Source organism: Narcine bancroftii, chromosome 5, assembly GCF_036971445.1.
Source record: "Narcine bancroftii isolate sNarBan1 chromosome 5, sNarBan1.hap1, whole genome shotgun sequence".
In the NCBI taxonomy this organism is placed as follows: domain Eukaryota; kingdom Metazoa; phylum Chordata; class Chondrichthyes; order Torpediniformes; family Narcinidae; genus Narcine; species Narcine bancroftii.
The window spans coordinates 173,829,955-173,857,075 of NC_091473.1; the positions used below are offsets into that span (position 1 = coordinate 173,829,955).

Consider the following 27,121-nt stretch of genomic DNA (forward strand, 5'->3'; position numbering starts at 1 on the left):
ATCAATTTATGGAGGCAATTTCTTTTAATTAAAGGTACATGATTCATATTCAAGGATTGATTTACTTTTTATTTATTTAAAAAATAATATAATCGGGAAATAGAACAGTTGGAAAAAAGAATAATTATAGAAAAAGATTTAATGAGAAGGGAAGATGCAGAGAAAAAGAGATAATTGACAGAAAAAAATTAAAATATGACACATTACAAACATACAAAGTAGAGAAAAACATTATGAAAACAAAGCAAAGATATTATGAATTAGGAGAGAAAACCCATAAAATATTGGCTTGGCAGCTAAAAACAGAACAACCCAAAAGAACTATCTTCGCAACAAGGAAAGAGGATAAACAGATTTCATATAACCCAATAGAGATTGATGGAAATTTTAAAAAATTCTTTAAGCAATTATATCCAACTGAAAATTTAGGGAAAAACGACAAAATAGATGAATTTTTATCAAACATTGAATTACCTCAATTAAAATTGGAAGATCAAAATAAATCACTAAAACCCTTGACAATTACAGAAATACGGAATATATTAATGACATTACCGAATAATAAAATGCCAGGCAAAAATGGATTCCCTACAGAGTTTTATAAAGTATTTAGTGGACTATTACTCCCTCCCTTTTTGGAAGTAATGAAACAGGTAGAAGAGACCCAGAATTTACCAGACTCCTGTAAAACAGCAATAATTTCAGTAATTCCAAAAATGGGAAAAGATCCACTGTCACCAGCATCATATAGACCAATATCTTTACTAAATATTGATTATTAATTAATTGCATAATTACTAGCGAATAGATTGACAAATTATGTACCGAAATTAGTAAAACTAGATCAGACCGGATTTGTTAAAAATAAAAGAGCAGCAGATAATGTCTGTAAATGTATTAATTTAATCCACACAGCACAAATAAATAAGACACTAAGTATAGCATTAACTCTAGACGCCAAGAAAGCTTTCGATAGGGTGGAATGGAATTATCTATCTAAAATAATAAAAAGATTCAAATTACCCAAAATATTTATCAATTGGATTAGAGCATTATATAATGGACCTTTCACAAAAGTAATAACAAATGGGTACATTTCAGATCACTTTAAATTGAGTAGGTCAACCAGATGGGGATGTCCACTATCACCTTCCCTGTTTGCTTTGGCTCTAAACCATTGGCAGAACTGATAAGAAGGGAACCTAGGATAAAGGGAATAAAAGTAAAAGAGGAAGAATTTAAAATTAGCTTGTTTGCGGATGACATTATAGTATATTTAACAGACCCAAATAAATCAACAAAAACGTTACATTGAAAGAATATGGAGAAATATCAGGATACAAGGTTAACATCAATATAAGTGAAGTGATACCAATGAACAATCTCGATTATACAAAATATAAAAGGGAATTTGCTTTTAAATGGCAATCACAGGCTATACATTACCTTTGATTCAGGATAAGTAACAATTTAAATCATTTGTATAAATTAAACTACCAACTGTTAATAATAAAAATGCAAGAAGATTTAGAAAAATGGGAAGATTTACCATTAACTTTAATAGGAAGAGTAAATTGGATCAAAATGAAAATATTTCCATGGATACAATATCTATTTCAAACATTGCTGATTCCCTTGACAGGAGAATTTTTTAAGAAACTGAATAAATTAATAAGAAAGTTTTTATGAAAGGGTAAAAAATCAAGAGTGACTTTAGAAAAATTAACTTGGATGTATAAACAAGTAGGATTGCAGTTACCAAATTTCAAAAATTATTACGGGGCAGCACAGTTAAGATATCTATCAGAATTTTACCAGATGGGAGAAAAACTGGATTTGCTCAAGAGAGAATTATATAAATTAGGAGAAAAGGTCCCGGAACATTTACTCTATAAATGGGATGAGAGACTGATGCAACACAAAAATTCACCAGTGAAAATACTAAATATACTAATGTCATATACTAAAAACATGGAAGAGAATACATCTGGAACGAAAGGTGATAAGTTATCAAATACCAAAAATGTTATTGATGCAAAACCCATTAATTCCTTTTACAATAGGCAATTTATTTTTTAAGGAATGGGCGAGAGAAGGAATTAAAAGAATAAATGATTGCTTTTTGGGAAATAGTTTATTAACATTTAAATAATTAAAAGACAAATACAGAATATCACATAGTAAAATATTTTCCTACTATCAATTGAAAAGTTATTTAAAAGAAATATTGGGGACAAGCTTAAGATTACATGAAAGTAGCTGCTATGAATACTTAATTACAGACACAGCGATAGTAAAAAAAATGTAGTACAAATATGTACAGAAAATTGAAATACAAGGAAATTTATGAATCAATGTATAAACCTAAACAAGGTTGGGAAAAGATTTAAAAATACGAATAAAGAACGAAACATGGGAGGAACTATGCACAGGAACCATGAGTAATACTATAAATACTCAATTTCGTATGATACAATATAATTGGCTACATAGATTATATATGTGACACCACAAAAGTTAAAAGAATGGAATCCAACAATGTCGGTCAGATGTTTCCATTGTAAACAAGAAATTGGAACAATATTCCATGCAATTTGGACATGTGCAAAAGTAAAAACTTTTTGGGAGGATTTAAACTTAATAATAAACAGAATTACAAAAAATAAGATTCCAAAATATCCTGAAATCTTCCTGTTGAACAAAATAAAAGACAAAGAATTAGGCCTAAAATTAGACAGGACTCAAAAAAGATTTATTATGATTCCGCTTGCAGCAGCAAAAAAGTGCATAATGATAACTTGGAAAATGGAGGCAACCTTAAAAATACAACAATGGTACAGAGAAACGAACAAGTGTATTCCATTAGAAATAATTACCTACAATCCAAAAGACAAATTTACTTTATATGAACAAATTTGGAAACCATACATAGAATATACTAGAAACCACCGATTTCAGACCTCCAGCTCTTAAATTGATAAACTACAAATATGAAAATACTTAAATATAGAATTGAGGACGACACAATTTCTTTTTTCTTTCTCTTTTGTATTTTATTGTTTATTTATTTTTCTTCTTTCTTTCACTTTTGCTTTATGTTATAGGGGGTGGGGAGGGTGGGGAAAAAGGGGAAAGAATGTCACTGTATATTTTAATGATGTATATTTGCATATATTGTTATTGAAGTGGTTCACAGTGAAGTATTAAATCAAAAATTATTTAAAAAAGGGATTGATTTATTTTTAATGTCTGCCCAGCTAAAAAATAGAGTGATAAAAACAGAATATCTAACGAGGCTTTTATCAGACCAGTAACATTAACTATTGCAATAATGGAAAAGCAAGAAAATGTATACAGATGGCATCTCAATGCCATGTTACTTAAAAGAACAGATAAAGATAGAAATATTTTGTGAAACAAATCAGCCATCTACTAATAATAGCTTTTAGATATGGGACATTCTCAAAGCATACTTGAAGGGACAAATTATATCTTATACAAAAAATCTTAAGAGAGAATATATGGCAGAATATATGGTTGGAGAAAGATATTAAAGAATTCGAAAAAAAAATCAAGACAACAAGAGGAATACAGACAACTGGAGAACCAAAAGCTAAGATACAATACATTACAAACATATAGAACAGAAAACCTATGTTAAAAACTAAACAAAAATATTATGAGTTAGGCGAATGGGCTCAACTCATAAAGTCTTGGCAAGTTACAACAGAAGAGTCATCAAGAATAATAAACACTCTTAAAAACAGAGACAGATACTCTAAAATATAAACAAAAGGAAATTAATGATATCTTTAGACAATATTACCAAAATTACACAGATCCGAATGACGAGGACACGAGAACGTTGAGCTTCCAAAATTAGAAGGAAGAGAGAAAGGTGAGAACTAGACACTCCCTTCACAAGAGAAGAAATTTCAAAGAATTACTAATGCCCCTAATAATGGATGTTCTGGACAAAGCAGTAAAGACACAGACCCTGCCGGAATCATTCTCAAATGCTATCATAACAGTACTACCAAAAATAAAATAGGGGCCCATTTAAAACTTTTTCATATAGATCAATTTTGCTGTTAAATGCTGATTAAAAGATACTAGCAAAAGCGTGGGCTAATAGATTAAGACAACATCTACCAAAAATGATACATACAGACCAGGTAGGATTTGGTAAAGATAAACATTCCTCAAATAGTCTAGGAAGGTTATTTAATATAATGCACATGGCAAAATCCAAATAGTACAGTCTCCCTGGATGCAAAAAAAAAATTCGACCATTTGGAATGGCTCTTTCTATGTAAAACACCTCAAAAATTTGGCATAGGCAGAACATTTATAAACTGGCTGAAACCTTTATATCATAAATCACAAGCTAAAATTATAACCAATAGTCAGACGTCAGTGATGTTTCCCTGGAGTAGATCGAGTAGGCAGGAATGCCCTCTGTGTCCGGTGTTTTATATGCTACCGATTGAACCGCTGACAGAGATAATAAGAAGGGATCCAGATATAAATGACTTCAAAGTTGGACAAGAAGAACACAAAATTAGTCTACTTGCCGAATGCATGCTATTGTACATATCAGACCTGGTTAAATCTTGGGGAAAAAATACAAGGAACATTAAAAAAATATGGAAGAGTATCTTGCTATAACACAAATATGGACAAAAGCAATATAATGCCATTGTCACATTTAGAGTGTGAAAGGTATCAAAAAGGAAGTAAATTTAAATGGAAGACAGTTGGAATAAAAATATCTTGGAATAGCAACTGACAGAATCTGTATAAACTAAATTATGTTCTTCTTTTGGGGAATTTAGAAAAAGACCTGCAGAAATGGAGAGATTTCCCAATTACTTTTGTGGGAAGGGTTAATTGTATCCAAATAAAAGTAATGCCAAGATAACAATATCTTTTTTCAATTTCTGCCTATTCTGTCACCTAAAACTTTATTTAAGTTATTAAATAATCATATTAGACAGTTCCTATGGAATAACAAGGTACCAAGAATTGCATTGGAAAAACTGACATGGTTGGAAGGACTTAGACTTCCGGATTATAAAAAATACTATCTAGCTGCACTGACTAGATCAGTGGTTCACAACCTTTTTCTTTCCACTCACACACCACTTTAAGTAATCCCTATGCCATTGGTGCTCTGTAATTAGTAAGGGATTGCCTAAGATGGTATATGAGTGGGAAGGGAAGGTTGAGAATCACTGCTTTAGACCCAATTGTTATTGAAATATTTTGCTTGAGAAAAATTTTCATTGTCTTATTTCCTTTGGAGCTATGAAACCGTGCACATAACTAGTCAATTAGATATGATTAAACCAGTGGTTTTTAAACTTTTTCTCTCCATACACATACCACATTAAACAATCCCTTACTAACCACAGAGCACCTATGGCATGGGGATTACTTAAAGTGGTATGTGAGTGGAAAGAAAAAGGTTGAGAACCACTGGGCTAGATTTCTCACTGCCTTTGTGGAAGACAGCACCACCCCCTCCCCACCTTGGATTCAAATGGGAATGTACTCAATGGCAGAGGCGGAAGCAAAGGATTTTTATCTATCAATGGATTGTCAAATCAATTAAAAAATGACAGATAATCCCATACAAATACATATGATCAAAACGTGGCAGGAAATTAATGAACATATAGAGAAAAAAAGTAGGGATATCAATAAAGGCTTACTGTGTAAAAATGTGTTATTGCCTATGAATGATTCTTTGGCTTGGCTTCGCGGATGAAGACTTATGGAGGGGTATGTCCATGTCTGCTACAGGCTCGTTGGTGACTGACAAGTCCGATGCGGGGCAGGCAGGCACGGTTGCAGCGGTTGCAAGGGAAAATTTGTTGGTTGGGGTTGGGTGTTGGGTTTTTCCTCCTTTGTCTTTTGTCAGTGAGGTGGGCTCTGCGGTCTTCTTCAAAGGAGGTTGCTGCCCTCTGTAATCTTTGGCTTGGCTTCACGGACGAAGATTTATGGAGGGGTAATGTCCACGTCAGCTGCAGGCTCGTTTGTGGCTGACAAGTCCGATGCGGGACAGGCAGACACTGTTGCAGTGGTTGCAAAGGGAAAATTGGTTGGTTGGGGTTGGGTGTTGGGTTTTTCCTCCTTTGTCTTTTGTCAGTGAGGTGGGCTCTGCGGTCTTCTTCAAAGGAGGTTGCTGCCCGCCGAACTGTGAGGCGCCAAGATGCACGGTTTGAGGTGATATCAGCCCACTGGCGGTGGTCAATGTGGCAGGCACCAAGAGATTTCTTTAGGCAGTCCTTGTACCTCTTCTTTGGTGCACCTCTGTCTCAGTGGCCAGTGGAGAGCTCACCATTTAACACGATCTTGGGAAGGCGATGGTCCTCCATCCTGCAGACGTGACCTACCCAGCGCAATTGGATCTTCAGCAGCGTGGATTTGATGGCCTCTGCCATCTCGAGTACTTCGATGTTGGTGATGAAGTTGCTCCAATGCATGTTGAGGATGGAGCGGCGATAACGCTGGTGGAAGCGTTCTAGGAGCCTTAGGTGATGCCGGTAGAGGACCCATGATTCGGAGCCGAACAGGAGTGTGGGTATGACAACGGCTCTATATACGCTAGTCTTTGTGAGGTTTTTCAGTTGGTTGTTTTTCCAGATTCTTTTGTGTAGTCTTCCAAAGGCGCTATTTGCCTTGGCGAGTCTATTGTCTATCTCGTTGTCGATCCTTGCATCCGATGAAATGGTGCAGCCGAGATAGGTAAACTGGTTGACCGTTTTGAGTTTTGTGTGCCCGATGGAGATGTGGGGGGGCTGGTAGTCATGGTGGGGAGCTGGCTGATGGAGGACCTCAGTTTTCTTCAGGCTGACTTCCAGGCCAAACATTTTGGCAGTTTCCGCAAAACAGGACGTCAAGCGCTGAAGAGCTGGCTCTGAATGGGCAACTAAAGTGGCATCGTCTGCAAAGAGTAGTTCATGTAAAGTTGCTCTTGTGTCTTGGTGTGAGCTTGCAGGCGCCTCAGATTGAAGAGACTGCCATCCGTGTGGTACCGGATGTAAACAGCGTCTTCATTGTTGAGGTCTTTCATGGCTTGTTTCAGCATCATGCTGAAGAAGAATGAAAAGAGGGTTGGTGCGAGAACGCAGCCTTGCTTCACACCATTGTTAATGGAGAAGGGTTCAGAGAGCTCATTGCCTATGAATAGGCAGTAGAATATTGAATGTGTGGTATCAGAAAGGAATAAGATATAAAGAATACAAAGGAATAAGAATAAGTTACACAGAAGGAACTCTTATGTCCCTTGAACAACTAAAACATAAATAAGGAGTGGCCAACTGGACCTTCTATTGTTTTCTCCAGCTAAGATCATTCCTAAGAGATGATGGGGACTATCATTGACCCCAGCTGAAACTAGTGAAATCGGACGAATGGTATGGATGGGGAATACACAAATTTATAACAAAAGTGTATTATGGTCTCCAAAGTGAAAGTGCAAAACCAGGTTTACCCAGAGGCGCATGATGTTGTTACGTCTCTATTCCCCTGATCTATTCGGGATGTGATCCAAATCACTTTCATGCACATGACTTCGTAGTAGTTAGGCTCATTGTCCCCATTAACTTACTCGATATACCAAACAATCCCTTATTGTATTTTTTTCATAGATCACTTAAAGTTTAAACCCTCCTCCCCATTTAAACACTCTCAAAACATTATTTTTTTCCCCCAGTTACTGCAAAACTTTTCCCATTCAAGTAGCAGCATCCACTTGTCTTGCTTTTTCAGGCAATGAATCGGCATACACCTTTGCCTCGTTAGGTTCCATGAAAACCTTCTGGAACAAAGACCTTCAAAACTGCTGGATACCTTAAGACAAAGGCATAACCTTTCTTCTATAACACATTTTTAACTGCATTGAATTCTTTCTGCTCTTTTAACAACTCAAAACATATCAGGATAAAAAAATTTTTATTCCCATTAAAAATCATGGGTGACTGTCCTGCTTTTGCTTCCTTCACCACCTGCTCTAAAATCTTCTCTCATACTTCATATCGAAGAAATTGGACAAGGCTTCTGGTCCAGCTGTGGTTTTGGTATCAATGTTCTATGCGTTCTTTCAATTTCAATGTCTCCTTGAAATTCAGTCACTCCCAAAGATTGTGGAATCCAACACTGTAAAAACTTTTAAATTTCTTGTCGTTCATCATCTTCTTTAAGTCCAATAATCTTTATGTTGTTTCTTCCGCTGAAGTTCTCTAAAATACCTATTTTCTGCAATAACTGATCTTTTGTTGCAGCATCTTTTATCCACCTGCTGCATCATTTTCTCATTTTTCTCCGTAAAATTCTTGACTTCAGCTACAATCTCTCCATATCTTTTTATTTCTGCCATTATAAACCTATCTTGTTGGGAAGATTCCATGTATTTTTTTTCCCACTTCTGTTGTAGAAATAAATGATTCTTTCATTTTCTCCAGTTGTTTGGCCTTGGAACCTAGAGTAAACAAAGTCTCCAGTTCTTCCTGTTCCTCTACTTACCTGGAGCTGGAGGTCTGTAAAGTCTTTTTGAAAGTTGCCTGTATTTTTTTTGTGCTCTGCACATGCGTGACTCCTCCGGGTCAGGCGACCATTGTCTAGAAATACCTTGTACTACAGATTCCAAGGTCTCCCCAGCTCCTGGCTTATCTCCCCTGGGCAGTACCTTATAAACAACTCCTGGATCTTTCCTCAAGATCGGCCTTTCGTCCTCATCTCGATTTTTTTTCTTGCTCAGTTTCTTGTATTGTAATGGCTGCTTTTCTTTCTTTGGTGCTATTTTAAAATGTTCTGCAGATCTTCTGATACTTTTTTCCTCTATTTTTCTTAAGTTTTACTAACTATTTTTGACTCTTTTTTTCAACTTTTTTGAGGAGAGTAAGGATTTTCAGTCTAACCCCATGTCATCAAATCTCATGCATAAAAATAGCCCTGGCGGTAGCAAAAAAATGTATTGCGATCATTTGGAAATCCTGTTCCCCTCTACATACAGCATGATGGACTGCAGAAGTGAACAGCTGTATCTCAATGGAAAAAAATCGCATATAATTTAAAGAATAAGTATGACATGTCTGTAAAGATATGGCAGCCATACCTGAATCACATAGGGGCCCAAATACGAAAACAGAAAAGAATATACATGCTGATATTATACATTTTCCTGACTGTATTCCATATATTTAAAAGATATGTAAGCTTTAACAGTGTGCAGATCCTATGTATAGGAGGGGGTAGGGGAGGGAGGGAGGGAATGTTTCTGCTTTTTTGTTGTTATTTGTAAGAAAAATTTAATATATTGTGTTATTGAAGATTTTATTAGGTATAATTTTTTTAAAAAAGGACTGTGGGGTAGTGGTAATGGCAAAAAAACATATACATATATTCTTGGCTTGGCTTCGCGGACGAAGATTTATGGAGGGGGTAAATGTCCACGTCAGCTGCAGGCTCGTTTGTGGCTGACAAGTCTGATGCGGGACAGGCAGACACGGTTGCAGCGGTTGCAGGGGAAAATTGGTGGGTTGGGGTTGGGTGTTGGGTTTTTCCTCCTTTGCCTTTTGTCAGTGAGGTGGGCTCTGCGGTCTTCTTCAAAGGAGGTTGCTGCCCGCCAAACTGTGAGGCGCCAAGATGCACGGTTTGAGGCGATATCAGCCCACTGGCGGTGGTCAATGTGGCAGGCATCAAGAGATTTCTTTAGGCAGTCCTTGTACCTTTTCTTTGGTGCACATCTGTCACGGTGGCCAGTGGAGAGCTCGCCATATAACACGATCTTGGGAAGGCGATGGTCCTCCATTCTGGAGACGTGACCCACCCAGCGCAGCTGGATCTTCAGCAGCGTGGACTCGATGCTGTCGACCTCTGCCATCTCGAGTACTTCGACGTTAGGGATGAAAGCGCTCCAATGAATGTTGAGGATGGAGCGGAGACAACGCTGGTGGAAGCGTTCTAGGAGCCGTAGGTGATGCCGGTAGAGGACCCATGATTCGGAGCCGAACAGGAGTGTGGGTATGACAACGGCTCTGTATACACTTATCTTTGTGAGGTTTTTCAGTTGGTTGTTTTTCCAGACTCTTTTGTGTAGTCTTCCAAAGGCGCTATTTGCCTTGGCGAGTCTGTTGTCTATCTCGTTGTCGATCCTTGCATCTGATGAAATGGTGTAGCCGAGATAGGTAAACTGGTTGACCGTTTTGAGTTTTGTGTGCCCGATGGAGATGTGGGGGGGCTGGTAGTCATGGTGGGGAGCTGGCTGATGGAGGACCTCAATTTTCTTCAGGCTGACTTCCAGGCCAAACATTTTGGCAGTTTCCGCAAAACAGGACGTCAAGCGCTGAAGAGCTGGCTCTGAATGGGCAACTAAAGCGGCATCGTCTGCAAAGAGTAGTTCACGGACAAGTTTCTCTTGTGTCTTGGTGTGAGCTTGCAGGCGCCTCAGATTGAAGAGACTGCCATCCGTGCGGTACTGGATGTAAACAGCGTCTTCATTGTTGAGGTCTTTCATGGCTTGGTTCAGCATCATGCTGAAGAAGATTGAAAAGAGGGTTGGTGTGAGAACACAGCCTTGCTTCATGCCATTGTTAATGGAGAAGGGTTCAGAGAGCTCATTTCTGTATATGACCCGACCTTGTTGGTTTTCGTGCAGTTGGATAATGATGTTGTGGAACTTTGGGGGGCATTACACACACACACACACACACACACACACACACACACACACACACACACACACACACACACACACACACACACACACACACACACACACACACACACAGTGATGGATTATGTCATATTTTACATTGTATATGTATATGTATCGGAAGGAGTCAGTTTGTGTCCAACAAGCAACAAATCTCTCTCTGAAAACTGACAAGAAACTTCCGAAGCAGTAACCATTTACCTTTCAAGCATCAAAGCCTGGCCAAGATTCATAAATGTTAAATTCTGTGCACAGCATAAGAAATGCCTGATACCAGTGAACTTGGAGGAGTGAGAAGTGAGATTGGACTGTGAATCAAATAACTTTTCTGAACTTATGCACATTCTATACACATGTGCTTAGAATTAGAAGGGAGTTGTTAGGTTAAGTTAATAATAAGTTAAAGTTTGATCCTGTTTTTATGTTTAAAGAAAATTAAAAACTACTTTTGTTTAAGTAACCATTTGTCTTGGTGAATTTCTATTGCTGCTGGGTTTTGGGGTCCTATGGGCCACATACACACACCACGGTACAATAATCAAGGATTGATAGATGGATATGTCTGTGAGAGACGGAGGGAAGAGAGAGAAAGATGGGGAGAGAGAAAGGGTGGGAAAGAGAGAGAGAGTGACTGCAGGCAAAGAACTTGCTGTCTTTTCTTTTAAAGCCCACGTGTCCCAGTGTGCCTTGGCATATTGAAAGGGCTGTAAGCATGGAGCACTCAAGGAGGGGTTTCTGGAAGGGCAGGTCTGCCATCACTCGATGCGTCACTCAGAACATCACCGCTGGAGGATAGGTGCCCCTTTGCTCTGTGCTACTGGGTAGGCAGAGTGAAATGGCACACAGAACCATTTTTCCTTGGTCCAGTGTGAACAGCGCTACTGGTGTTTCTAAACGGTTTATTCACCCACCATTTTAGCAGTTTGCCAATGTGAAAGGGTCTATTGATACAGATGACAAAAGCAATGGGCCCACCACTGAACCCAGTGGGTCACCACCACAAGACACGGCCTGCAATCCAGAAAGAAAACCTACCATGATCCTCTGCTTTCTTCCTTGAAACAATTTTCTATCCATTCTGCTATTTCTTCTTGGATCCCATGTTGTAGAATAGGCTGCCATGTGGAACCTTATTGAATGCCTTGTTGAAATCCATATACACCATGTATCAGCTCTACCCTCATCAACCTTCAATTAGATTTGTGAGACATGACCTCTCACTTCCTTATCAGCCCTTATCCATCCAAGTACAGTACATGAATATTTTCTCCCTCAGAATACTCTCTATTAACTGACATTTTCAATAAAGACTTTTTGAAAACTATGTATTGTGCAAACCATGTTCTCTGGTTCCATAAAGGCTGATCTTTTGATTCCAGATGTTAAAATAACTGCAGAAAAATAATCAACAGCTGCCTTCCTTCAATTATGTGCATTTATGCTCACTTAGTTCAAGTAGAATTATGTAATTTTACTGCAAAACATACATAAATCATTTTAGATGTATCAGGAATTTTAAACAATGCAAAAACAATATTTTCTGGATATTTTTGAAGGAAAATGTTGAACTCTGTTAGGCCTACTAAAAATGTGCATTGAAAATCCATAGTTTAGCCTAACGCATACCTTGTTTGTAATATTATTATCTAAACCTCTTGAAGAATAATTGAACAAAATGCTTCCAGATTCAGATGTTTAATTAGATACGTCCTACTATAAAAATTTGAATTTCTGCAGTCCTGAATTTGTAGTCTTCACTGAAATTAGCAATTTCTAAAACCACAATTTATACTTTCTTGCCAAATATCGTTTGAGAAAGATACACAGCTCTATTCATCACTACTCCTTATGAAATGTTATTATGCCAGACAAGTAAAAAAAAAACATTTAGCAAGCAGTTGAGAGTTTAAACAGTCCCGACCAGATGATTTGGGGTGTGTTGTTGATAGCTTGCTGTCTTCTGGTAAGTAATACTTAGAGGCCCAGCCAATCCTATCCAGTGCTAATCTTGACTGTCAAATCACATAGGGTTGTTTAGACTTTTTCCTTACTTGGTAATGTGAGCATTGTACGTTTCAGTTATTTTGTTTCTTTCAATAATCAACAATCATTTATCAGGAAAACACATTGACTTTGTAAAGTATAGTGAAAAACATAATCTTGGAAAAATGTTCTCTTGAGGCTTCAGGACATGCACATTTTCCTTGAGATGGAAATTGTTTCATGCCTATGAGTCATTTACTGCCTGCTGGTTGCACCAGGAAATAATTTGCTTGCTCGTGAAAACTGCCTTTTGCTATGTTGCAATTCTAAAACTCCATGGTCTGAAAGAATAAAATGACCATACAGGCAATTCCATTAACATGTTGAATCTGATGTGGAAGTATTGTATCTCTGTGCGGACCATCAGGTAAGATGTACTTTTGTTTATTTGTTGAATCAGAATTGTGTACATCTTCAAGAATTTGAGAGATTTCATAGACTTAAACATAAGTTACACATTCAAACATTAAATTCTTCAGTTTTGATTGAAAATTTTTGAAGGAATATTTTAACTTGTCAAAGATTTTGCTGGCAAATGACAGTAATTCTGAATGCGATAGCAAATTGTAAAGTATAAAACTTGAATTGTCAAATACAGAAGTTTTGAGCTTCAAGTTTGCCCAGCATTTACGCGAGTGAATCAGCTCTTGGAGCCTATGTCTCATTAGAACCAGTACAAGATCGACACTCATTTATTTCACTGGAGATTGCAGAGATAGGAAGGAGAACATTTTTTTATTATTTTGCTCAATTATTTGTGTTTTAATTGTTTTATAAATGATGATTATAATAATAATAAAATGTGAATGTTATAGCTTTGCAAACTTGCTAAGGTGGGGTCAGACTTTTCTGTTGACTGTGTATACTTTCAAAGTTAAAAATAGAAAATTCAGGGAACATTCACCATGTCAAATTTTCAGCACTTTGTTTTCATTTCTAATTTCCATTGTCTGCAGTTTAATGTTTTTTTTTGAAAACTGAGTGTTTTGAAGATAAGTGGGATGGGGAAGCTTCAGTGCGCTTTTGGAAGCCTAAGCCGGGCAACCTTGGACAATTTGGGCCAGCAAAACAGACCTTCTACATCCAGACCTGATAAGTTTGTGCATGGGTTGGCAAGGGCTCAATTGCGTGTTGTAAGTCCAAACCAGCAGGATCTAGCCCACTTATTAATTACATCTTTCTCTTTCACTCTTTTACAATTTTAGCTAAAATCACCAATCTCATTGATCTCAACGTGTGTCACTCGGGTCAATACAATTGGCTTATGTGAGCTGATCTGGTAAAATCTGCCAAAGATCTTTGATGCCCCTGACACACAATGGTGAAGCTCCCAATTAAAAAGTTGTTTTTTTTGCATTCTTAATAATACTTGTTATTGTTGAAAGCAGATGTTAATGTGCCTTTATGGGTATCAGATTTATCACAAGGTGGATGATATTTAAAGTGTTCATTTTGTATTATCATCTTGTTCCATGCTTTCTGATATGCTCTTCCGATATTTGCTTTTTACAAACATCAGTTTTTAATGGCAATTTTTAGAAATTGAACCCAATTTGAAAAAAAATACTGTTTATAAAAATAAAGAAATGGAAGTTTGGGCTGAATATGCAGGCTTAATTTATCTATACAATGGGAACATTTCTATTCACGATTGGAATCTAGAGAGAATCACAGCAAATCCCTCTATTAGTAAAATGTTTAAACTTGATCATTTTATGAATACTTAGCCTAATCATTTTACTGGTTATTTCTAGTATTATTTTCATTTTCATGGATTAATCATTGATTGACAACTATGAAATCTGATAATTCTAATATTATCTGGGTCATTTGTTATCTTTTGAAGCTAATGGTTTTAATTAATACCGATCTGTCATCAAAATATCCAAACATTAGATCTACTGTATATTGATAATAGTCTATTCTGTTCCGTAATTTTCATTACATGATACTATATTGCCTTTATGGAGTGAAATCATATTGGAAAGAATGCAATGATCTCAACACGCATTTGTTATTGCGCTGCATCCCCTGTTATGTTTGGTGTTGACCATTGGATCTGCTGATCTTTGCTTTTGTAAAATTCAGCTTGATTCTAACATTGGTCCAGAATTTATAGCCAGTGACAGGACAATAGCAATTGGCTCCACTAAGAAACTGTCTGCAAACTTTCAGCAATCCAGATGATTTGTATTTATTCTCTCCTGATATTGGGACTGTCTGGTATTCAACTAACCTCTGGAGTCTGGAAATAATGATGTGATTAAGCAAGCTGAATGTTGAAAAAAAATGGCACTGACAGCAAACAAGGAAGTTAAAAAGCATTACTTTGAACTAATATTTAAAATATGTTCCAAGGGGAAAATAAAGATTTGGGCAGACAATGTAATTTTTCCCTTATTTATTTTAAATGGCTGTCTCCACACTCTAAATATTTATTTAGGACTAAAGAAATAGTTGAGCAGTTATAAAAGGTTGGTTCTTCTTTGGCTTGGCTTCGCAGACGAAGATTAATGGAGGGGGTAATGTCCACGTCAACTGCAGGCTCGTTTGTGGCTGACAAGTCCGATGCGGGACAGGCAGACATGGTTGCAGCGGTTGCAAGGGAAAATTGGTGGGTTGGGGTTGGGTGTTGGGTTTTTCCTCCTTTGTCTTTTGTCAGTGAGGTGGGCTCTGCGGTCTTCTTCAAAGGAAGTTGCTGCCCGCCGAACTGTGAGGCGCCAAGATGCACGGTTTGAGGCGAGATCAGCCCACTGGCGGTGGTCAATGTGGCAGGCACCAAGAGATTTCTTTAGGCAGTCCTTGTACCTCTTCTTTGGTGCACCTCTGTCACGGTGGCCAGTGGAGAGCTCGCCATAGAACACGATCTTGGGAAGGCGATGGTCCTCCATTCTGGAGACGTGACCTACCCAGCGCTGTTGAATCTTCAGCAGCGTGGATTCGATGCTGTCGGCCTCTGCTATCTCGAGTACTTCGATGTTGGTGATGAAGTCGCTCCAATGAATGTTGAGGATGGAGCGGAGACAACGCTGGTGGAAGCGTTCTAGGAGCCGTAGGTGATGAAACAATGGCAATATTTTATTTGCTCATGGGATACATTGGCATTGTATATCTCTATATATTATTTCAGAGGGCAGTCTAAAATTAATCACACTGGCAGACCTGGAATCACAAATGGTCACTACCATAAAGAAAAGCAGATTTTCTTCCATGAAAGATATAAGTAAACCTTGTGCGTTTTTTTTGCAACAACAATCCTGTAACTTTCTTTCTTTCCTTTTAAGATCTGGGGCTCACCAGCAAGGCCAAATTTATTGTCTATCTTTAATTGCCTTCAAATAATGAATGGTGTGGTGAAAGTATCCCTACCCTTTTAGGATTTAGACCCAGCAGTGACAAAGGAACAGTGATATAAGTCCGAATCAGCATTGCATTCTATTCCCATAGTTGTGGTTTAGCGACATGGTGGCTAAACATAGTAAAAAAAAACTTCCATGTGTTTTGGCCAATATATACAATGCAGCTGTGTTCCAATGGTTATGGAGAGAATTGATGTTTTGAATTGTGGATGGTTGACAGTCAAGATAATTGCTTTGTCCAGGATGATAAAGAGCTCCTTGAATGTTGTTAGAGATTGGTCATCAGTGCTGCCATTGCCAGTTATGTCTATATTCTGTAAATTAATAGTTAACTGTGATGGTTAACGCAATGCTATTACAGTGTCAGACAGTGAAAAACAAGGTGCCATTGGCACCTTCAGCATTTCACAGATTTCTAGTGATTGGGATTGATTAGAAATTTTCTTTTTGTGATGGCAAAAATGTCTATGTTAAGCATAACTTGAGGCAGCGTGGATAAATCTGAAACAAACCTAATAGATTGGGTGGAAGAGAAGGAGTATAGTTTGTAGAGTAATAGGTAGATAGGGTCAGAAGGAGAGCTTTTGGCACAGTGTCCTTCATAAATCAAAGTATTGAGTAGAAGAGCTGGGATGTTAGGTTGAAGTTGTATAAGACGTTGGTGACACTACATTTGGAATATTATGTGCAGATTTGGTCCCTTACCTTCAGGAAAGAACAATACGATTGAAAGAGTGCAGAGTTGCTGATACTTGAGTGGTTGAGGTATAGGGAAAGATTGAATAAGTTATGACTTTATTCCCTGGAGCATCAGAAAATAAGGAGAGACTTGCTGGAGGTATGCACAATTATGAGGGTATTAGAGAGGATAAATGCAAGCAGGCTTTTTCCACTAAGATTGGGTGAAACAAGAACTAGAGGATATGGGTTAAGGGGAACATTGGGAGAACTTCTTCACTCAGAGAGTGGTGAGAGTATGGCAATGTAGTGGATCCTGGTTCGATTTCACATGAGAGAAATTTGGATAGATATCTAGATGTGAGGGGTATGGAGGGCTATAGTCTGGATGCAGGTCAAAGGAACTAGGTGGAAAAATAGTTTAGCACAGACTAGATGGGCTGAGGAGCTTGTTGCTGTGCTGTGGTTTTTTTTAATGGTTCTATGATATCATCCTTAAAGAATGTCTCAAACATGCAAAATACATATGTTTTGCAATAGAGCTACATTTTATTCATGCGTCTCGTATTAATTTGGAGCCAGCAAATTGAACTCTATTTGGATGGAGTCCATCATTTTGACTTTTAGTTGGCTGTATCAAACATATGAAGTAATAGCGAAACTGGGACCTTCTGGTTCTGATTGATAACTGTTATATTCCTATCTTTTTGTTCATTTATTTGTCATGCACAAATGTGCTGGAGAAACTCACCAGGTTATGCAGCATCTAAACGAAGTAAATGTTTCGAGCCCGATCCTTTTGTCAAGGTATGAGCGAAAAACAGACAGGCACCTGAATTAAAAGGTGGGAGATGGTTGGGTGGGGGGGAGTTGTGGGGGAAGGGGAGAAGGGGAGGGATGAAGGGCAAAGTGCAGGGGGAGGAACATAGACTAACAGATAAGAGATTATGTGGGAGAGTAGAAGAGAAAATAGATGAGGTAATGGGGGCGGGGTGGTCCCTCTGAATTAAGAGGGAAGGGGGTGGGGAGCTGCAGGAAAGGAGACAAAGGGGATGAAGAAAAGGAGAGACTCGGGGGAGGGGTTTAATGGAAATTGGAGAAGTTGATGTTAATGGCGACTGGTTGAATAGGCCCAGGTCTATCCAATTGACACCTAGACTTGGTTTGGTCTCGTGTATGTCCAAAATTAAGAAATTTCAACAAAACTAATGAGTTGTACCTCAAACTGAGGAACTTTGTTTCTCTTTAGTATTATAATATACTGTAGCTACAGAAACCACAAAGTCTTTACACAGAATCATGAGATTAAAAGTGTCTGAAATTGTAAAGTGAAATTTTGAAGAATGCTATATTTTGTGTCTTTGAGATGAAGGGTTAGTAGCCAGAACTCATGCTACACATTGAAACCAATGACATATCGTGCCCTCGCTGTTTGGGGCAAAGACATTTTTTTCCCTTTATTTGCCCCTGTACTCCACAGTTTCAAATTTGTAATCAAACAATTCGCCTGTGATTAAAGTACACTGTACACAGTTCATATTTTATTTAAGGTTATTTGGTATATTTTGGTTTGTCCATGTAGAAATTATAGCACTTTTTATAAACAGTTCCCTCATTCAGGGCACCTTAATATTTGGGACATAGCAATGATATGTATATTAAAGTCATTGTTAATGGAGAAGGGTTCAGAGAGCTCATTGCTGTATCTGACCCGACCTTGTTGGTTTTCGTGCAGTTGGATAATCATGTTGAGGAACTTTGGGGGACATCCGATGCGCTCTAGTATTTGCCAAAGCCCTTTCCTGCTCACGGTGTCGAAGGCTTTGGTGAGGTCAACAAAGGTGATATAGAGTCCTTTGTTTTGTTCTCTGCACTTTTCTTGGAGCTGTCTGAGGGCAAAGACCATGTCAGTGGTTCCTCTGTTTGCGCGAAAGCCGCACTGTGATTCTGGGAGAATATTCTCAGCGACACTAGGTATTATTCTATTTAGTAGAATCCTAGCGAAGATTTTGCCTGCAATGGAGAGCAACGTGATTCCCCTGTAGTTTGAGCAGTCTGATTTCTCGCCTTTAACCCTCTTTTCAATCTTCTTCAGCATGATGCTGAACCAAGCCATGAAAGACCCCAACAATGAAGACGCTGTTTACATCCGGTACCGCACGGATGGCAGTCTCTTCAATCTGAGGCGCCTGCAAGCTCACACCAAGACACAAGAGAAACTTGTCCGTGAACTACTCTTTGCAGATGATGCCGCTTTAGTTGCCCATTCAGAGCCAGCTCTTCAGCGCTTGACGTCCTGCTTTGCGGAAACTGCCAAATTGTTTGGCCTGGAAGTCAGCCTGAAGAAAACTGAGGTCCTCCATCAGCCAGCTCCCCACCATGACTACCAGCCCCCCCACATCTCCATCGGGCACACAAAACTCAAAACGGTCAACCAGTTTACCTATCTCGGCTGCACCATTTCATCAGATGCAAGGATCGACAATGAGATAGACAACAGACTCGCCAAGGCAAATAGCGCCTTTGGAAGACTGCACAAAAGAGTCTGGAAAAACAACCAACTGAAAAACCTCACAAAGATAAGCGTATACAGAGCCGTTGTCATACCCACACTCCTGTTCGGCTCCGAATCATGGGTCCTCTACCGGCACCACCTACGGCTCCTAGAACGCTTCCACCAGCGTTGTCTCCGCTCCATCCTCAACATCCATTGGAGCGCTCACACCCCTAACGTCGAGGTACTCGAGATGGCAGAGGTCGACAGCATCGAGTCCACGCTGCTGAAGATCCAGCTGCGCTGGATGGGTCACGTCTCCAGAATGGAGGACCATCGCCTTCCCAAGATCGTATTATATGGCGAGCTCTCCACTGGCCACCGTGACAGAGGTGCACCAAAGAAAAGGTACAAGGACTGCCTAAAGAAATCTCTTGGTGCCTGCCACATTGACCACCGCCAGTGGGCTGATAACGCCTCAAACCGTGCATCTTGGCGCCTCACAGTTTGGCGGGCAGCAGCCTCCTTTGAAGAAGACCGCAGAGCCCACCTCACTGACAAAAGGCAAAGGAGGAAAAACCCAACACCCAACCCCAACCAACCAATTTTCCCTTGCAACCGCTGCAATCGTGTCTGCCTGTCCCGCATCGGACTGGTCAGCCACAAACGAGCCTGCAGCTGACGTGGACTTTTTACCCCCTCCATAAATCTTCGTCCGCGAAGCCAAGCCAAAGAAAAGAAAAAAAAAGTATATTAAAGTACTCATGTTTAATACTTCGCTGCATATCTGCTTTACATCTGTGATTCATAGAAATCACCAGATTCTGAGTATCTTCTCTGGTGAAGCTCTGCCAGGCCTCCACTACAGCCATCTTAAGCTCCTGCTTGTCTCAGTGCCTTGTCCCCTTAAGTTTTCGAACATAGAACACTACAGGATAGTACAGGCCCTTCAATCGTTGATATTGTGCCGACCCATATAGTCCTTAAAAAAAGTACTAAGCCTACCCTACCCCATACCCTCTATTTTTCTTTCATCCATGTGCCTAAAAATCTCTTAAATGCCCCTAATGTTTCAGTTTCCACCACCATTCTTGGCAAGGTATTCCAGGCACCCACAACTCTCTGTGTAAAAACAAATACCCCTGATGTCTCCCCTAAACCTCCCTCTCTTAACTTTGTACATATGTCCTCTGGTGTTTGCTATTCCTGTCCTGGGAAACAGACACTAGCTATTCACCTTATCTATGCCTCTCATAATCTTGTTGATTTCTATCAAGTCTCCTCCCATCCTTCTATGCTCCAAAGAGAAATGTCCCAGCTCTGTTTACCTTTTCTCATAACATTTGTTTTCTAATCCAGGCAACATTCTAGTAAATTTCCTCTGCACCCTCTCCATAGCTTCCACATGTAGAGCTCATCGAAAGAAACAAAGACTTGTTGATCCAAACCAAGGCTTTTATTAGCAAAAGACCGGAGCTCTTCACAGGTGGCCGACCAGTCCAGAATGATCCGACCTGGCTAGGGACACAACCCTTTAAGGCCCAGACAATAGGTGTGGCTTAGCTCTCAGCCAATCGCTGTAAGCACAGTCTAGATACAGTAACTATATACACTATGTACATTGGTGATAGATCTGTACTATCACACCACATTCTTCCTATAATGAGGTGACCAGAACTGAACACAATAGTCTATGTCGTCTCACCAGAGATTTGTAGAGTTGCAACATGTCATCTCTACTCAAACTCAATCCTCCTCTTAAATGAAGCCCAGCATCCCTTAGGCTTTCTTAACTATCCTATCAACCAGTGCAGGAATGTATGGATTTGAACCCCAAGGTCCCTCTGTTCATCCACAAGTAATGGACAATTAACCATGTACTCAGCCTCTGGTTTGCCCTTCCAAAATGCATCACCTCACACTTATCCAGATTGAACTCCATCTGCCACTTCTCTGCCCAACTCTGCATCCTGTCTATATCCTCTCGATAACCTTTAGCTCCATCCACAACTCCTTCAACCTTCGTGTCACCCTCAAACTTATTCACCCATCCTTCCATCTCTTCATCCAGGTCATTTATAAAAATCACAAAGAGCAGAACAAATCCTTGTAGCAATCCACTTGTTTGGGGTCATTATCTTGCTGTACGATGAAGCTTGTCCAATGAGTTTGGAAGCTTTTGCTTGAACTTAAGCAGATAAGAGTTTTTATACACCTCACAATTCATGTTGTTATTGCTATGAGCAGTACCTGTGGCAGCCATAACACCCCCATCACCATGTTTCACAGATGAGCTGGTATGCTTTGGATATTGGGCAATTCCTTTATGTCTCCACATTTTGCTCTTGCCATCACTTGTGAATCAGGTTAATCTTGATCTCATGTGTCCACAAATCCATTTTCCAGAATTCTGCAAGCTCTTTTAAATACTTATTGGCAAACCGTAATCTAGACATCCTGTTTCTATGGCTAACTGGTGGTTTGCATTTGCAGTGTAGCCTCTGTATTGCTGTTCATGAAGTCTTCTGCCAGTAGTAGTCATTTACCCCTTTTACACAGATGATTAAAGCTGTGTATTATCTGCCTTCCAAACGCTTCACCTATTGTATGAACACATCAAAGGCGGATTGGGGGGAGTGGTCTAAACTTACCCAGCTTTAATCCGCCAATGTAGGTACTGTCAGAAGTGGAGCGTTGAAACTTGGGGCCAGTCTAAAAGGGGCAACCTGTGTTGCTGGGTCAAAATGGGACGTGAAGATGACGTCATGATGACGTCTTTTGCATGCAATGTAAGTGCTGTTTTGGTCAGCATTTGCTAGTGATCAGATTACAGTTTTAGTTGCAAACTGCATGAACTATTTTTTAACGCAGTGAGACAATGTAGATCTGAAAAGGTATTTTATTACTCCGGCTACAGTAGATGCAAATGTCGATTGACTAACTCCATCCACCCTACACCATAACAAGGCAATAAGGTAATTTGACAGCTCTTGATATAATATGTTCCCTGAACTCTCGCAGACCTCAGGGACTCTAAGCCATCACCTTTTTCCTTCTGGTTCTTTTTACTGATTTACAGCTCCAGGAAATTTTTACATATATATTCTGTTCTTATAAATAGGTTGTTATTATTATATAGATGTAATTTTGGTTTTAAAATCGTACAGTTTCTGTTCAGCGTGAAAACTGAAAATTATGTCTAAATTGATAGTGTGTAGATGGAAACAAAATATGGTTCAGTGACACATTATTTAGCTTCCATGTCTGGAGCATCTGCATTAGAAAATGTAATGGGGGGGGGGCAAGGATTTACACAGATGCGTTTTGGTTGAGCTCTCCATGATGAGTACTAAATAGATGGTAAAAACTTTAAAATCAAAATCTTCTTCATCAATAATGGATAAAACTAGCACCAAAAAAGCCAAGTTGGCCAAGAACAAAGACTGAAGAAGCTCCTCTTCAACTGGGAACATCTCATGAAAGTTCTAAAGGGAGCAGTGCAAAAATAGTGATGGGACTGGCAGAACCAGGTAAAACTGAGGATTCAGATCAAGAATTACACATCATCCTGGAAAAAATGGAGAATTTGAGTAACCAATTCATAAATGTTGAAACGATGAGAGATATGATGGATAAAATGACTGAAATAAAGGAGATTGTTGAAGACCTGATGGAGAGAATGGATTGAGGAGAGATTGAAATGATAAAAATGCTTGAAAAACTTGAAGCTTTGTAAAAATAAGCCAAAGAATGGAATTGAATAAACAAGGACTGCTGGACAAAATTGACCATGTGGAGAACCTTAGTGGACAAAATAATGTCTAAATTATTGGACTAAAGGAAATAATAGACAGAAGAGACCCAGTGAACCTCTTTCAAAAATGGTGTTTCAAAAAATGTTTGGAGAAGATTAATTTGGAGAAAAACTGCATATCGAGAGAGCTAAACGAAAACGCAAACCCAGAAGAGCTGCCAATCAGAGACCAAGACCAGTTTTGGTGAGACTTTTAAGCTACTGTGCATGGGAAGTAATTTTGTGAAAATATATATAATGAACTAAGTAAAAGTAGTAAAAGTTGTATTGTTTTTAATTTTGTTAAACTAGTCTTGTATTTATTGTTTAAAAGTAGTGTTTTTCGAAATGCTCATGGAGAGCTCAGTAAAAGAAAAATAAATCTGGGAGAAGTGGTAGCATGGTGAAGACTCTGGTCTAAGGGGGAGAATGGTGCCTGGTGCCTGGAAAGGAGTAGCAAAAAAAAAAGATGGTGCTAAAGGGAGAGATTCTTCTTCCTCGACAGATTCTGTGGGTGTTTTTTGTGGGCTTTCGGGGCTCTAAGTCACCATTGGGGCAGGGACATTTTGCGTTTTTCTTAAAGGGAACTTCACTTCATTATTTAAAGAGTCAAAGAGATTTTACTGTTAAAAATATAATTTTAAAGAAAAATATGGATAGAACATTAAAATTTATTAGTTTTAATATTTAATGGAATTAATATAAAAGTGAAGAGAAAACAGGTCTTGGCATACCTAAAAAAATTAAAGGCATATATAAGCTTTTTACAAGAAACACATCTTACCAAATTGGAACATGCAAAATCAAAAAGATGATGGGTGGAGCAAGTAATATTGTCCTCATTTGGATCAAAAGCAAGAGGTGTACCAATTTTAATGAATAAAAATATGCCAATAATAATAGAAGATGCATTAACTAATCAAGCTGCAAGATTTGTAATGGCACATTGCAAGATTTATGCAAAATCATGGACATTTATGAACATTTACACACCAATTTATGACTATGAAGTCTTTATGAACAAGATTTTAATTTTTATTTCAATCCAATATTGGAAAAATCAGTTAGAAAAATAATAAGGGCAAAGGCTGCAAAAACAACATTATCGTTTATGGAGGATTTAAATTTAATTGATATATGGAGGCAGCTCAAGTCCTTAGAAAGAGACTATTCATTCTACTCAAGGGTACATGATTCACATACAAGGATTGACCTATTTTTAATGTCTGCCTAATTACAAAGTAGAGTGTTAAAAGCATATATTTGGCAAGACTTTTATCAGACCACTCACCGTTAATGTTAACTATTACAATAATGGAAAAGCAAGAAAGTATATATAGATGGTGCCTTAATGCTACATTATTAAAGAGGAATTTTGTGAATTTATTAATATTTTGTGAAAACTATCTTCCTTCCACTGACAACAGTTTTCTAATATGGGATATGCTTAAAGCTTATTTGAGGGGACAAATTATTTCTTGTACTAGAAATCTTAAGAGAGAATATTCTTGAGATTTAGAAGGTCTAGAGAAGGATATAACAAAATTGGAAAAAGAATATCAGATATCAGGAACACGAAAAATATAGAATGTTAGAGAACAAAAACAATTACAATATACTGCAAACATATAGAATGGAAAAAAGTGACATTAAAAACTAAACAAAAATGTTATGAACTCAGAGAATGGGCACATAAAGTATTATCTTGGCAAGTTAAACCAGAGGAGTCATCCAGAATGATAAATGCAATAGAAACTAAACCTGGTACTAAAACATAGAATCAAAAATAAATAAATAATACATTTAGACAATACTATATGAAACTATATAAATCAGAATTAATCAGAGATAAAAATAAGTTGGAAGAATTTTTAACTTTACAAGTTAATGTCCCAACCAAAGATGGGTTCCCTCCTGAGTTCTATAGATAATTTGAAGATTTGTTGATGCCTCTTTTGATGGATGTGTTAGACCAGGCGGTGGAGACCCAAACCTTCCTGGAAACATTTTCAACTGCTGTAATTACAGTGCTACTCATCATACAAACCAATATCATTTCTGAACAAAAACTAGAAAATTCTAGCAAACCCACGAGCCAACAGACTGGGTGAGTATTCACCAAAGTGAATACATCCAGATCAGGTGAGATTCTTTTTAAAGGAAGAAATTCTTCAAATATTCTAGGTAGATTATTCAATATAATACAAATGGCAAAATCAAGGTTGAATCTAAACATAACTATTTCTTTAGATGCAGAAAATGCATTCGACCAACTAGAATGGTCTTTCTTGTACAAAAAAGATTGAAAAAATTTGGTGTAAGTAGAAAATTTATAATTTGGATAAAAACCTTTTATCGTAAGCCAAAATGATAACAAATAAGCAAATGTGATCTATTTTTCCCTTGAGTAGATCGAGTAGACAGGGGTGTCCTCAATCACCAGCATTATTCATCCTAGCTATTGAACCTCTGGCAAGAGGTCCAGATATTAAGAACTTCAAATTTGGGCAGGAAGAACATAAAATTAGTTTATTTGCTGATGGTGTCCTATTATATGTGTCTGTCCCAGTTGAATCATTGATGATCACAAACAATATTAGAAAAATATGGAAAAATATAGGGAGATAAAATAAATATGGATAAAAGTGAGATAAGGCCATTGCAGAATTTTGATTATGAAAGATACCAAAAAGGAAATAGATTTAAATGGAAGAAGGATGGAACTAAATACTTAGGAATAATGACATAATGATTTACAGAATTTACACAAGCTTAATTATACCCTTCTATTAGAAAAAAAATAGAAAAAAGATTTACAGAAATGGAAAGATCTACCAATTACATTAATAGGAAGGATAATTGTATAAAAATGAAGGTTATACCAAGTCTACAGTATCTCTTGCAATCATTGCCTATTGGACTAACTAAAAAATTCTTTAAATTATTACATAATTGTATAAGACAATTCCTATTGGAATAACAAAGTACCAAGAATTGCACTGGAAAAGATAACATGGGACTATAAATTGGGAGGACTTCCGGATTTTAAGAAGTATTATTCATTAGCACAAGCAAGATTTCTACCATCTTTCTTTGAAGAAAACAGTACCCCCCCCCCCTTTGTGGATTCGAATGGGACTGAATTCAATAAAAGAGGAAACAATGAAGGACTTTATTTATAAGTGAATGTTAAATCAATAACAGAATAAACACCAGATAATCCTATATTAATACACATGATTAGAATATGGCAAGAAATAAATGAATGTATTGGGAAAAAAAATAGGTATATCAGTGAAGACACCATTATGTAAAAATGTACTACTGCCTAAAAATCTGGGTAACAAAATATTGAATTCATGGTATGGCAAAGGAATAAGATATGTTGATGATTGATTTATGGAAGGACCTCTTATGTCTTTAGAACAATTAAGAAATAAGTATGAAGTAGCTAATAAGACTTTCTTTTGCTTTCTCCAGTTAAGATCATTCTTAAGATAAAGCTGGGGACCAAACTTGGCGCCAGCTGAAATTCATGAGATGGAACAAACGATTTGGCTGGGGAACACACCTAAATTTATATCTAATATGTATTTTGATCTCTAAAATGAAAGTGCAAAGCCAGGTTTACAGAGATCGAGAGAGAAATGGGAGTCAGACTCAGGAGTTGCAATAATGGAAAGACGTTGGTCTGATTGGTGTTTGGATAGCATGCCGTCAATTATAAATGCAAGATACGGATTAGTACGATAGAATTTTCTACACCAATTACAACCTGGACTACAGAAATTACATAAATCAAAATCAGAAATATCAGAAATGTGTTTTAGATGTGGAATAGATGGGGTCGTGTGCGAAGGTGAGACCTTTCAGGATATTACTGAAATACCAACAAGGATAACAGGGGTGACCTTTGCTGATGACCTGGAGCTTTATCTTTTTGGTAACTTTATTGAAATAAGTAATAAACTGCCCTGTTGCGGTGACCTCTACCCTTATGAATTGGTTCGATCTTCTGGTGATGGAATACATCA

At 38.0% G+C, this 27,121-nt stretch overlaps 1 protein-coding gene across 9 annotated transcripts in view; it reads left to right on the plus strand.

The window, feature by feature from the left end:
* iqsec1b (IQ motif and Sec7 domain ArfGEF 1b) overlaps positions 1–27,121 on the plus strand; it is a 446,158-nt gene that overhangs the window by 271,066 nt on the left and 147,971 nt on the right. Inside the window, exon 1 of one of the 9 annotated variants that reach the window (XM_069939806.1) lies at positions 13,036–13,130. The exons of the other annotated variants lie outside the window; for them this stretch is intronic. Coding sequence (XP_069795907.1) covers positions 13,084–13,130 — 47 coding nt within the window. The 5' untranslated portion in view covers positions 13,036–13,083. Of the gene's footprint in view, positions 1–13,035; positions 13,131–27,121 lie in introns of those variants that run through there. 9 annotated transcript variants of the gene reach the window in all.